General features: G+C 33.6%; 1 protein-coding gene across 5 annotated transcripts in view; it reads left to right on the top strand.

Moving 5' to 3' along the window:
- Positions 1–13,826, top strand: part of PPFIA2 (PPFI scaffold protein A2) — a 418,570-nt gene that overhangs the window by 63,631 nt on the left and 341,113 nt on the right. For all 5 annotated transcript variants that reach the window (XM_039838929.1, XM_039838927.1, XM_039838928.1 and 2 more), the window contains exon 2: positions 9,122–9,175. In XM_039838929.1, coding sequence (XP_039694863.1) covers positions 9,122–9,175 — 54 coding nt within the window. The remainder of the gene's footprint in view (positions 1–9,121; positions 9,176–13,826) is intronic.

The following is a 13,826-nucleotide window of genomic DNA, read 5'->3' as shown; positions in this document are numbered from 1 at the left end:
CTCAAACATTAGCCTGCATTAGACTCACTTGGAGGATTTGTCAAACACACAGTTTCTGTCGGTCTGGGGTAAGGACCAAGAAAATTCATTTCCAAGTTCCCAGGTAACACTGATGCCATTGGTCCACAGGCTACACTCCAAGAAACATTTTTCTGTTTGAGAGTGAGAGTGTAAAAAATAACTCAGAAATAGCTCACAAAAGACATTATTTTGGAGAAAGCCACGGATGGGGAAAAATAAAATGAGGCTTTGAACTAAGGTAGTGAATGCAATGGATCTTGAAAGAAGAGAATAAATTAGGCTGAACAGATATTTAGAAAGAAAAATAGACTGTCTTGGTGTATGGATACGAGACTGAGAGAAAACTCTGTTGACCTATAGGAATCTAGATTGAATGACAGATTGTTTATTGAAAATCCCAACAAAGATAAGTGCTGGGAGAAGAAATTAGGTGGGAGGCAGCTGGCCAAAATAGTGGCAGAGGAGGAGACGAGATGACATCTGATTTAGACATATTGAGTTTGAGATAACAAGGATGAATGAATGTGTAAAAGCTGGCAAAGAGGAGCTGAATGAAACTGAGTCAGGATTTAGCAAAAGGCTCCCTTTATCACCTCAGCCATACAGAAAGGAATAGACAAGATAAAAGCAATTCAAAAATTTCATAAAGTAAAGTGCTTCAAAGAGGCACTCCATGGAAAACACAGAATCTTAAATCTCTTTGAAACTTTCTTCAGAATACCCTATTGCATGCAACACTGACACATATGTGTCTTTGATACATATTGGATTTCCTATTTAGTTTCGACTTTGAGAATACTTTGAAATTATAAATATATAACAAAAATATTTGGAATTTTACTTTTTATTTTTGCTAAATCTAGTAGCATTAACTTTCATATCTGTAGATCAAACAAGGATATTCTTTTTTCCATTAGAAAAATTCTACAATTTCATTCATTCCTCTACAAATATGGAATGAATATGTTTTCTCTCAAGTCATTATGTGGCATAGCAAGAAACCCTTGCCCCCCCCCTTTTCATACCTCAATTTATTTAAGAGAGCACAATTGTTAAAAATCTAGGCAGTCAGCCTGCCTAGATTTGAACATCTATTAACTGTGAGATATTTGTCAAATAATTTAAACCCTTGAAGACTCAGTTTCATCATCTTGAAAGTGATGAAAATAATAACGGGTAGAAGAGCTAGGGTGCTCTTTAATGAGGCAGTAGAGCTCTACGCAGGGTGACTGGTACAGTAAATGTTCAATAAATGTTCATTGTTATGTTACCCAACCAAGTTCCTAGGACAGCCTTACTCAGTATACATTCAAAAATTAAATATAGTTCTGGCAATATGAAATATTCGAACTTGTGTACACCCTATAAAATGTACCCCTCAACCTGTTATAATATTAACACTTTATTTCTCAGAATTCTTCTTTATGTTGTTTTGCAGATAGACATACTCTTAGACTGAAAGATCCTTGAAGTCAGTATCTCATAGACTCTAGCTTTCCATGCACCAGATTCAGGGTGGCACCTTGCGTTTATTGTGTGTATACTGTATGTCAACTAAACCGCATTTGCCGTTCTCACTCCCTACTAGACTTTGAACCCTCTGAAAGCTGTGACCTTAACATATTCATCATGATTTCTGTGTCCAGCACAGTGCCTCAGTCACCATAGAGGCTCAACTATTCTTTTTTTTGAAGGAATTATTTATGTGGCTCAAGGAAAATTCAGATTTGGGCTAGACTATGCTCAACGCAAAAGTGTAGTTATTTTTCCTTTTTTTTTTAATTTTAAAGAGTGACTAAATAGAGCTCTGTCTGGCTTCCTAAGGAAAGATTTATAAAATTGGTTGTATGTGTTTTTTTCTGTTTCTTCTCTGCCTCCCAGGAAATTTACCCTGTAAAGTTGCCAAGGAAACACTAACAGCTTAAGTCTGGTAGAAAAGGAAGATGCCTCATTAACAAATTCAGCTTCATTATTTGGATGCTTGCCTCAAGGAACTGGTGTTCTGTGATGAAGGATTGTTTCTATTAAGCATTATGTGGAAAGCCGAATGATTTTTTTAAGGAAATTTTGTTTTCTGACTCACTCATTCCCAGTGCTGAGAACCCACATACTATGAAATATTACATAAAAATAAACTATTAATTTTTAGCTTGATGTATTTGACCTGTGTATTAGTACTAAGCATATATGTTAGACAAAGTTTTCAAGTACTGATTTATTCATTGTATAATGATTAAGTTATAAAGTCTTTAATCTAAAGTATTGGCAGTATTTCACCAGATGATAAATTTAATGTATTGTTTACTGCCTATTAAATTATTTTGTATATTTTCCTTCTTATGCCTCAAGATGAGATAATACAGAATTGAGTGCATTTTGCTTTAGGAAGAAGTCTCATTAGTGATGTGTAATGGAATAGAAAGTACACTGGGTTTGGGGTTATAGCACTTGGAGTTTCAAAGCTTCTTTCCAGCATTCACCAGCTGTATGATCTTGGGCAAGTCATTCATTAGTTTGTTTATTCAGGCTTTGCATAAAGATTTATGCAACCACTATTGCCTTAAGCCATGCTCTCAAAGTGATGCATTTATACAAAAATGAGAACTACATCATTTATATATTCTGAGCTTAAGTTTTTTTTATGTATAAAAATGGTATTATGTGCTTTATTCATTTAGTCAGTCAGTCATCCATTCAAAAACTATCTATTGAGCTTCCACTGTGTGGCAAGCTTTTCTAGAGGCTTATGAGAGATGTTCAACCCTTGCTCGGCTTTTGACAGCATTTTTCTTTTTTATTTTACTACTTTGGACTTAGGTGTGGTCATAGCTTCCATCGGTTTCTAGTCCCTGTGCGTCACCATTCCTCTGGATCTATAAAACCGTCCATACTATTATCCTTTTTTTTTAATGCTCTTTTAACATGTTTTTGAGTTTGTCATTTGTTTCCATGTGGAACCTTCACTGATTTAGATAGTTAGGGAAAGTCTGTCTGAGATTTTGGTATTTAAAATGAGATCTGAATAAAGTGAGTTAACAAGGAGGGTAACTAAGGAATGAGCATCCCAAGCAGCAGGAAAAGCATGTGCAAAGGCCTTGAGATAGGAACCATATTCGAATTGTTTTTGAAACAGCAAAGGGGCTAGTGTGACTGGGTGGCAGGAGAGAAAGAGATAATAGCAAAAAGTAGGATCAGTGTTATGGCCAAAATCAGATCACCACAGGGCATTGCATGACATAGTAACAAGTTTCCATTTCATTCTAAGAATAATGTGAAACCCTTGGGAGGTTTGAATCAGGGGAGTAATCTGATCTAACCTGAATAGATAGTTCTCACTGCCATGTGGAGAATACATGGAGTCGGGGGAAATAAGAACAGACAGAAGGACAGCAGTTAGGAAGCAAGCTATTTCTCTAGTCCAAGGGAGAAATTGTTAATATGGTCCAAAGGATTAGGATGGAAAAAAATGTAGGTGATAATGAGTAGCTGAATTTAAGCCATATTTTAAATATACAATTGGCAGGATTTGCTGATGGATTTGGACCTGAGAAACTTGGTGAATGGTGATGTCATTCACCATTGGAAGAGGGATTGAAGTGAGAACAAGTTTGATTTTCATTATTAAGTTTTAGATGACTGTACTATTTCCAAGTGGAGATCGGAATAGGTAGTGTGGATCACAAAGGATAAGTCGAGGCTGAAGTTATAAATTCAGAATTCACTCACACACGTGTTTTAAAGCCATGATACTAAATAAAACCATATAGAGGATGAAACTGAATGGAAACCAAGACAGAAAAGGATTTCAACGAGAATGGAATGGCCCACTGTGTCAAATATGACTTAGAGATCAAGAAAAATGATGATGAAACATTGACAACTGATTCAGCCAATTGGATGTCATTGGCAACCTTGATAAGAAGGATTGTAGTGATGTAGTGGGGACAAAAGCCTGCATCAAGAGATAATAGGAGATGAGGGATATTTTGAAGAATTTTTCTATAAAAGGGATGAGAGAAGTGCTTGATTTTGATATTTTGAATACATGAATTTTGTAAACTTCTGTACAAACATAAAAACCTCATAATCAAATGTTTTTAAAGACCTTGAAACAAATTTTAAATACAATCATTCAATAAAAATTGTTGATATTTTACAATATTGTATTGATTTCACTGTACTGATACATTTTTGGTAGATGTTTAATGTACTAAGTTGTACTCTATTTTGAAATATAATCACTTTGCCCCCAAAGAATTTCTAAAATAGTCCCAAATTATAAATATGCATAAATCAAATTTTAAAATACTCATAGCTGGTTATAATATTGTGATGTTTTAAATGTTTTTATGTTATATAAAGTAACTTTTTGGAAGAGTAATACTTGAAAATTTAACATTAAATGCAAGGATCAGATTTTGAGATGTTCTGGGTCTTATGGCATGTTCAATGTTAGATTCAATTAACTGTTTAGAATTTTTATTCTTTATTTTTAATGTATTTTACACCCAAACTACTTTAATATCTTTTTCTTGATCATAACGGGCTAATCTTATGGGACAAAAATACGGATCCAGCAGAAACTCTAAAGAAGACCTCAAATCCCAATCTTTTCCTTTTTTCCCACCTCCACACAGAGGAAGCAGGCTTAGAGCATCTGAACGTAATGACTTGCACTGAAAACTACACAATCCCTATAGCTCCATTATTCTAATTGTCTGTCAAGGAGAAAAATACGTTGACTCTGGAACCTGAGACCATAGGGAGGGGGATGCAATTGAGAAACCAACAGCATCAGTGCAGCACAATGTAGAATTCCTTTTAAACCTGTGCTGAGGTGATACCCATGCTCCAGGATGCCCTCAAGTCTCACTGTACTTAGAGCTCTGATGCCGATTGCCTCACTCCACCCACAGATCAACCTTTCTAAGCTTTAAGACTTCTGATTCATGGTTCAGCCTTGGATTACCAGGTTTCCATTCCAGGAACACAGAGCTTTCTAATACTAAGAGACCAGCTCTACATAGTTTGTATAACCACACTTAGGTAACTGACACCTTAGAAAAGGAAGTGAAACTTTCATTGCTTGAAATTTCTCTTCAAGAAATAAAATTGATTATATAATTAATAGATCCTAGTTTGTTTTATTCTGTGTGGATGATAACAACCCATATAATGGAGGCTATGTAATACTGGTATCAGGCAGCAAGCAGTCCTTGAGCAGCAGCACACAGGCAGGTACTAGGTTGGCTTGCCATAGATTCCAATGGGAAGGAGACAATGAGTCCAGATGCATTTAAAGAATTTATTACATATACAGCAAACAAAGTCACTGTGGTGTCAGCTCTCCACATCTCTAGAAGGGCCAGGACTAGGGCGAGACAAGTAAAGTGCCTAGGGCACAAAGTTTAAGGAGTCACTCACTCCCCGGATTATACAACTGCCCACCCTGTTCTTGAGGTTGAATGAGGTTGCTGGGGCACAAAATTTAAGGAGGCATTTACTCTTGGGGTCCTGCAAGTATAGGGTCAGCACTTGTATCACCCTTAGAATAAGTGCCTCCTTAAAACTGGTACTCTCAACATATTACTTGCCTCATTCTAGTTCTGGCCCTGGTCCCTAGTCGCACAGGACAACTTGGATGGGTCAGATGATAAGAGTGGTAGGCTGCTCTGTTGACAGCAGACAATTCCACATTGCACCTAAGCAGCTTATAGCTTGCAGGTGGATCTGGGATGGGGAGGAGTGCGGTAGAAAGTTCCATACCTCATTGGTGCCCGGTGGAGAATGATAAGCAGCCATGTGGAAGTTCTTCATAAGATAGCCGGCCTCGTGATGTTCTTGGAAGATTCACAGGACATTCCACTAAGACTTAGGCCAGCCTATGGGTTAGCCTTATCTAATGGCCTGTGTGGATATGTGCAAGGTCCCCAGGATGCCAGGGAGAAGCTGTCTTTATAACTGGTATTAAAAACACAGGTTTGGAGTCATACAAAAAATATGTTTTATAACCCTACTTCTGATAGCTGTGTGATATTGGGTAAGTTTTATAAACTTTTAACCTGTTACATCAGAAAAGAAATAACCGACTTTTAAGGCTACTACAACTACCTTATAAGTCTGTTTATAATATGTATAAAGCATTTAATGAATGCCTGGCATCTAGTAAATGTTCAGTAAGTACTAGTTATTTTAATAGCTATTAAATCTAAATGAACATGATGTACAATAGAATTAAATAAATTTTGTAACAATAAAAATCAATTTGTTTTAAATTTTTTAATCAAACAAATATTATTACAGAATTTAGTCAAAAATTTTTCGATATGTTTACTTTTTGATGTCCCCTTTTGCTGTTATCTTTATAAAGACATTTAAATAACAAGGTAGACACATTTATCAAGGATTTCAATTATATTTTGCAGATAAAATATTCAATAACCATCAAAGAGATTAACTTACTTTTAATTATGTTCAGAGTTTCTCAAAGAATTCATTTCATCTACTAATTTTACCACATAAATACATTCATACACATTCCTCATATTCATACCTGAAATTTTTCTTTTTTACACTAAATGAGAAATAAGCCTTGTTTAACTTGTGTGGCTGTCCACTCTTTTTAAACTTACACTCAAAATAGAACACAAACTTAAAAAATTATTTTTCAGTTAAACAAATAAATGGAATAAAAAGTATATCAGTACTATGTAGAACCATGAGTTCATAATTTGCTTTAATCCAACATGTTAAAAACCAAATATCAATGCCACTTCTATTCATTTTCTAAATTCTACTTTTGCTTTATTTATCTCAAGACCATGAAATTGTGAAAAGTTTAAAATTTTAGAAATCTGAAAATTGGCCCAATTTATATATGATAGCAAGAAGTCTTCATGATAGAATTTTTAACAATTCGATGAAATGCATCACCTAATTGCTAAAATACTTTTTATCTGAATCAATTTCTCTATTACGTCTCTGGTAACATCATCAGAAATTCTATTCTTAATATAATTTATATGCCTTTCTATGAAGAATGGAAGGTACTTGGAATAAAACTTTCATATAAATATAACTTTGTTTTTTGTCATTATCATAACAGGAAAATGGTCTGTGTATTTTGTTTTCTTTTAACATACTGTTTTAACCATTTTACTTCCAATTCTTATCTGTTCATTCATCTCATGAATTCTAAAACAATTTTTTAAATTATATTTTATTTTCAGATTAAAAAAGATATTAATTTTGTTTGCCAATTTATGTTTTATGCTTTACTTTTACTATATAAAGATACAATTTACTCAGATGACAACAAGAATATTTAAGAACATGTAAGAGCAAATAATTTAGGTCATTTGGTTGTTTATGGTGTGCATTGTGTTGGAATAAAGAATTTCAACAGGGTGGAGAGGGAGACCCTTTAAAAAATAAACAATGATGCAGACGTATTAATTAGGATTCTTTTAGATTTTGAGAGCCAGGAACTATTTTCGTTGAAGGCAAAGAGAACACCTAGTTTGAAACATTGCTCAAATGGTAGAATCGAGGATTTAGACTCTAACATTATATCGTCCAGAATATAAATTGCCTTAATTTTCCATCAGGCTCCTACAACATTTGAAGCAATTTTTGTAAGCCACTTTTGGAGCTAGAATGGGGAGTAGGGTGGAGAAGGAGGAGAAGTTCCTCAATGGGATGCTGGATAGGGAAAAGTATCATATACAATATATCCTTTATAGAGAAGACAACTTAATAATTTTCTTGCCAAGTATCCCTTGTGATTTTCTTACCATTTGTGGCCCTAATGAAAAATTCATGTAGAACTTCATCACCCATTGACTTTCCATTCAAAGTCAGCTTCTTCAAATGGAAACTTTAATCACACCATCTCTACCTTCTCCCCTGCCTTGCCTTTAATATGCTCATTTCAGCCCCATATTTATTGTTAAGATTCCCCATTTTTGAGATATCAGGAAAATGATGTGATTAAGTCCCAAGTGAACTGGCACAAATCTTCTTAATGATATCAAGGTATCATTGGCTGCTTCTCTGATCATAGGTATCTAATTTTATTTTCCTTCTATCTTTACTCAGTTATCTTCCATATTTGATTTCTTACTGCAACTATGTTTCCCCAGGTTCCTCAACCTGGGGAACAGTGAGATCCAAACTGATAAGAAGTGACCAGGGTCACAAGAAAGAAACTTTTTAGCAAAAAGTATAACTCTTCATTGTAGCCCTAAACTCCTATCCAGCAGCCTTTGAGAAAACTGGTTTTGTTTTTTCATTTGGGGGGTGTGGGAGAATGATTTAAAAATTAAGACAGTTGTAAACATTAAAATCCTGAGAGATTTTGCTCAAAAATCTGGAGTTCTAGGTTCTTTCGAAGAAGTCATATGATTAGTATGAACCAAAGCCTGCAGCCAATCAGACTGAGCTGTAGTTGTCCCTGTAAACAGGGCATGTGCTGAGCTGTAGTTGTCCCTGTAAACAGGGCATGCTGTCAAGCATCACCCATTTCCTCATTTATGATGCCTTTGACAATTATAATCAGTACTCAGGCATGATCTTCTGTGGTTACTGATTCAAGATTAGAAGTCGGTCCTCATAAAAGAATAGCTAATCTATGTATCTGCATATATTTTCATTTTCTATATATAGTAACAGAGTGGGTTATAGCTAATTGAAAATTTTTCTGAGTTCAGCCTTTTCCATGCGATTAATATTCTTGCTAATACTATGTTAAATTGTGGTTTTATTAAATTTTCGTTTTTCTTTTCTGCCCTCACTTCAGCTTCTTAGAGAACAAAACATCTGCTCTCCCACCTAGAGCTATTTTCTTGCATATTTCAGGAATAATTAGTCTATTTATATTTTTTCTTTTTACAGATTGTACAGAGTTTGAGAAAATATCCAAATTTTTAGATATAGGCTAGTTGTATAGCATTTGTGTAGCAAGATTGTTTAAAAACAAAACAAAACAAATACAGCTGAGTACCCTAAGTTTGTAGCTTAAAGAAAATATTACACTGTGGGACTGGGAAATTCTCCATGCCATTGAGTAGCATTTTACAATCAACACCTCTCCCCTTTTCAGGATATCGAATCCCTAACAGGAAGTCTGACTGGTTCTAAGGGGGCTGATCCACCGGTAAGTTAGCTTCTTCATTAAATTTAACTATTGACGAATTGAATTATGTACACACCAGATCATCAGACAGTTACTTGTATGCAATTTGTCATATAGGTTACTTTTTGAAATATATAGCTACTGCAGTAACTAATGCAAAAGTGTGAAGTTGCTTTGTGGTGTCATTTGGTGTTTTAAAAAGTTTTAATAACTCATAACATTCATCTCCATGTATCACTCTAAAAATAAGAATAAAGGCTTCCTTAGACTATATAAATGTTTTTATGTCCTACTGATGGGCTACATCAAAAGTTAAAACCTTGAGAGTTTACCCTCTAAATACAAGTGTATGATTCGGGTTGCAATATATTTTCTAGTTACTGAGAGAAATTATTTTATCAGCCCATTTAATCAACAGCATTGATCCTTGATATTGCTCTTCTTTCTTCCTTTAACCAAGAAGTTTCTAGAAAATTAGAAAAAGTGTTCTAAAGTTGCAAAGGATTAACATTTTTAGACAAGAAGTGATTGTATTGGTCTTTTTCGTGATGTCCAATTTCAGAAAATATTAAAATAATATGCCTATGATTTCATGTTTGAAGTACAAACATGAATTCATTCCGTATACCTAAAGTAATAAGATTCAATTTATTTCAACGAATAATCAATATATTAATTTTTATCACAATTTGCTTTTTACTTAGCATTGTGTGGTTTAATGGGGAAAACACTGAATCCAATGTTATCAGCTTTTTGCTATACTTCAACTAGGCATCCAGGCAAAGAACATTATTACATTAAAACACTAGTGAGATTTTAAAAAAAATAACTTCCAATCGTAGCTCTTTCTCTACTGTCTGTCTCTCTCTCCTGTCTCATGATATTATCTAATCTTCACTATATTGCTCCTGAAGTAGGCTAAGCAACACAGTCCTTTCCTTTTTATTTTCACTGTCTGAATTTATGTAGGAATATTTTTTTTAAGTATTGTCTTCAGATAGCTGCTTATATTAAGTCCCCAAACCCATTACATTTTAGTATAAGACAAGATAAAATGGAAGTGACCCCAGTAAATATATTGTGTCAGGATTTATGGCCAGCCCTGTACGCAAGTATAGGTGATTGCTTATGTGATGTAATTTCACTCTGCTGCCTTGCACAGTGTTTGTAAATGGCATCCAACTTTTATTAGAAAAGTAAATCTATTTCCTTCAAAATATCTCCCTCACTTGTTCACAGATGCCTGAAAGAATTCTATAATTAGCGATCAGTTTGTTTTAAAAGGATCTGTCCCTTGTTCAAAACACAACTAAACACCTCTCTTCTACAAGTGGTGATAAAACTCTTACCCATTATTTACATGTTAAATAATTTAGTATATCATATCCTTTCAAGAAAGCACCTTTCAAACAGGAAAGATTGTGCACAAAGCATAGTTATTGAAAGAGGCCCCTTGCAGGGGAAAAGATTCACAGAAAAGAAAGATAGTGTCCTAAAGTCAAACTTAACTTCATTCCCATTGGCTAAAAGTGAAGCGTGTGTGTGTGCGTGTGTGTGTGTGTGTGTATTATTGTTGTTGTTGTGTGTGTATGTATACATGTATGTGCATTATTTTTTCTTTGGACATAATTTATAATATTGTGAAGATAGAGATTCACTCTTGGCCATGCCCAGCCACAATGGTGGGTATTTAATACTGCTGCCTACGTTTTCTGAAATTTAATGATTATACTTTATAACTTTTTGTAAGGTGAAAAACATTATGCAAATTTCAGAGTACATGAGAGTTTAGGAAGTCAGGGTAGGGGATACAAGTAAAAGTACACATAAATTTAGTGCCTCCCATTGTTAAAGAACAATCTAGAGCACATTATCAAGAGCTCTGTAATAAAATTATTTTTAGTTTTCCTTAAAGCTTTTATAAAGTATGTGTCAATGTAAAATGATAATAGTATCCTAGGGTTACTTCAGTCATTTAAAAATAAGGCTTTCAATAAAGCTTTCAATTGTTTTTGCTCCTAAGTTAGAAAACTAACAGATTGGATTATGTATAACCTAAATCTATCTGAATTTTTTTTTTCCTTTTCTTTAAAAAGGTCTTGAGAATAAATCATCTAAACAATATTATCCATTATCCATTTCTAAAGTCGTGTCTTTTGTATAAATATTTGCACTGTATTTCTAAACCTCTTTTATGATGAAGCTTTTATTGGTAAAAAATTCAGAGTGCTATAATTTTCATTCATTGAGCGGAATATATAAAGTGCTGAATGAATAGACTTATGGTTGATGTATAGCTGTGGACTCATTTCTTTATCAGTTTAATAGGAATCTCAGATACATCTTTAAATGTAAATGGTATATTTAAAAATTATGAAATTTTCTGTCTGTAGACATAAATATTATTTCTGAGCAGTAGAAAAAGGTGAATTTTGAACTTTTTCAAATAGCAGGCCTGTATAAACATTGTATCAGAATTTGCAAATGTAATTATAAGTAAATTTACATATCTATTAAGAATAAATTTGAGAAACTCCAGGAATATAGTTTGCATTAATATTTTAAACAATAAATGCTAAGTAGGTATTTTAAAAATTCAAGTAGTCTCACTTTTAATGCCAGTAGTAAAAGAATCACCCATTTATGATTTTCAGGGGCAATTCAAAAAGTTTTATAATGGGTTCCTTCTGAAAAGGATTTCAAGAGGCATGATTTTTAATTAAGAAACTGGAAATTAGTTACTGCAGCAAATAAAACTTGTAGATTTTTCTAAATCACATAGTTATCATAGAAAATATATTATTTTATCAGTGAGAAAAATATTATCTGTCAAATGTTAACATTGGCAATGAAAAATTGTATCAGATTGTCTACATTCAACACCTGTTTTTTATTCAAAAAACTGGATCACAAATTAACCTCCAGTGTAAAAACATAGCATATATTTACACATAAAAATAAAAGGAAAGAACATAGATAATGAAAATCTAAAGGGCAAAATATTATTAGGTATTGCATTTTTAAATATACATTTTTCTATAGTGTTTTAAATTTTAAATATTAATGATTTTAAAGTGTGTAAAACTTATGAACTGTAAGGCATCTAGGGTGTCCCAGGTGATCAAATTGTCCTCCAGCCTTTAGGAAGGCCTATGTAAGGTCTAAGCAACTTAGCTTCAGATGGCCAAGAGAATTTTGAATACTGAAAAACTAGAATACAATGTATAAACACTCTTATTCCGCTGTAATAGCTGTACCTGGTATCTGGAGAGCTGCGGACATGCAGGGCCTTGTGGAACCAGTACTGTGACAAATCATTGTCCTGTCTTTAGCCAGTGAGACAGTGACATAGCCCCTGGCCAGGATCCAGGATTTGTCCCAGACTGTGGGCTACCTTTAAATCTACCTGTACGATTTAGTAGCTCAGTTTGGCCACAAATGTTAAGTTTAGTGATAAAGACAAAAGCAGACTAACATACATAAGGAGGACAGTTTCTTTTTTTAAAATTTGGTTTAAGAAACATTCTGATTATTAAATAACTATTTATTTTCTTATCATTTCTGATTCATTTAAGGGTAAATATAGACAAAATCTACTAAGGAGTAATGTGAGCGAAATCCTAGACTGCATGAAACACATTCTGAACACATTGGTCAAATGTGGAAGCATGATGTTTCAGAGTGCCCTTATCGGTGTTTGAATTAAGTTTACCTCATTGCCTCATCCAGAACTTACAGCAAGAATGCCCCTAGGGGTAGTCAGTTCTTTTCCTGCTTTTCTTTCTTTCTTTGTTCTTTTTTTTTTTTTTTTTTTTTTACCTTGGAGTAATAAGTCCTATAAATTTTCTTTCTTTATAACTTAGTACTTTAAATTGTTTGAAGTTTTCTTTATCCAAATGCTAATGGTTCTCTTTATTTCTAGAATGTGGTTAAAAACTGAATCCCTACCTAATTCCTATCCTTGAGCTTGATATATACCCACTGTCCTGAATATTCTCCAGCTCTCTCAATTTTTCCCCCCTGAGGAACCAGAATCGTACATTCCATATTTTTGTACTTTTTGTTCTCATTTTAATGGCCTTCCTGATGGTTCTTAGAAATTTCAGTAAACACTTCACAGAATTTAGAACTAGTTTAATTTCCTGAGGGTGCTGTTTAGACCAGATTATATATATATTTTTAAATTTTAGATGATCTTAAAATTTAAAAGTTTCCAAAACTGATTTAAATTTGCTTATTCAAAAAAAAATGCCAATGTTCTACTCATTTGCTTCAAAAGATAAGGAAGTAAAAAATGTGAATCTGAATCATGACCTAATTTAATTCATTTCCACTTGAATGCTTCATTGTTATATTACTTACCTTCATTCTCTTTTTTAAAGTCAGAATTCAGTGTATATTTGAATGTACACAATGTACTAGACATTTGGTTAGGTTTTAGAGATACAATGGTAAATAATGCAGTTTCTCATTTCAAAATCTCATAATATAGTGAAGTAGACAGTTTAGTAAAAAAGTTACAATACAATGTAAGTACAGGGTAAGAGGATTATGTAATCTAATTGATGAGGATAAAAAGGGGCTGAAGAATCAAGAAAGGTAAATAAAAGGAAATAAAAGGATGTGTTGAAGTTTGCCAGCTGAGGAAGATGGAGCATGGTATTTGAAGCAG

Source organism: Pteropus medius, unplaced genomic scaffold (genome assembly GCF_902729225.1).
Source record: "Pteropus medius unplaced genomic scaffold, Ma_sr-lr_union100, whole genome shotgun sequence".
NCBI lineage: Eukaryota > Metazoa > Chordata > Mammalia > Chiroptera > Pteropodidae > Pteropus > Pteropus medius.
This window is presented reverse-complemented; position numbering and strand designations above follow the sequence as displayed.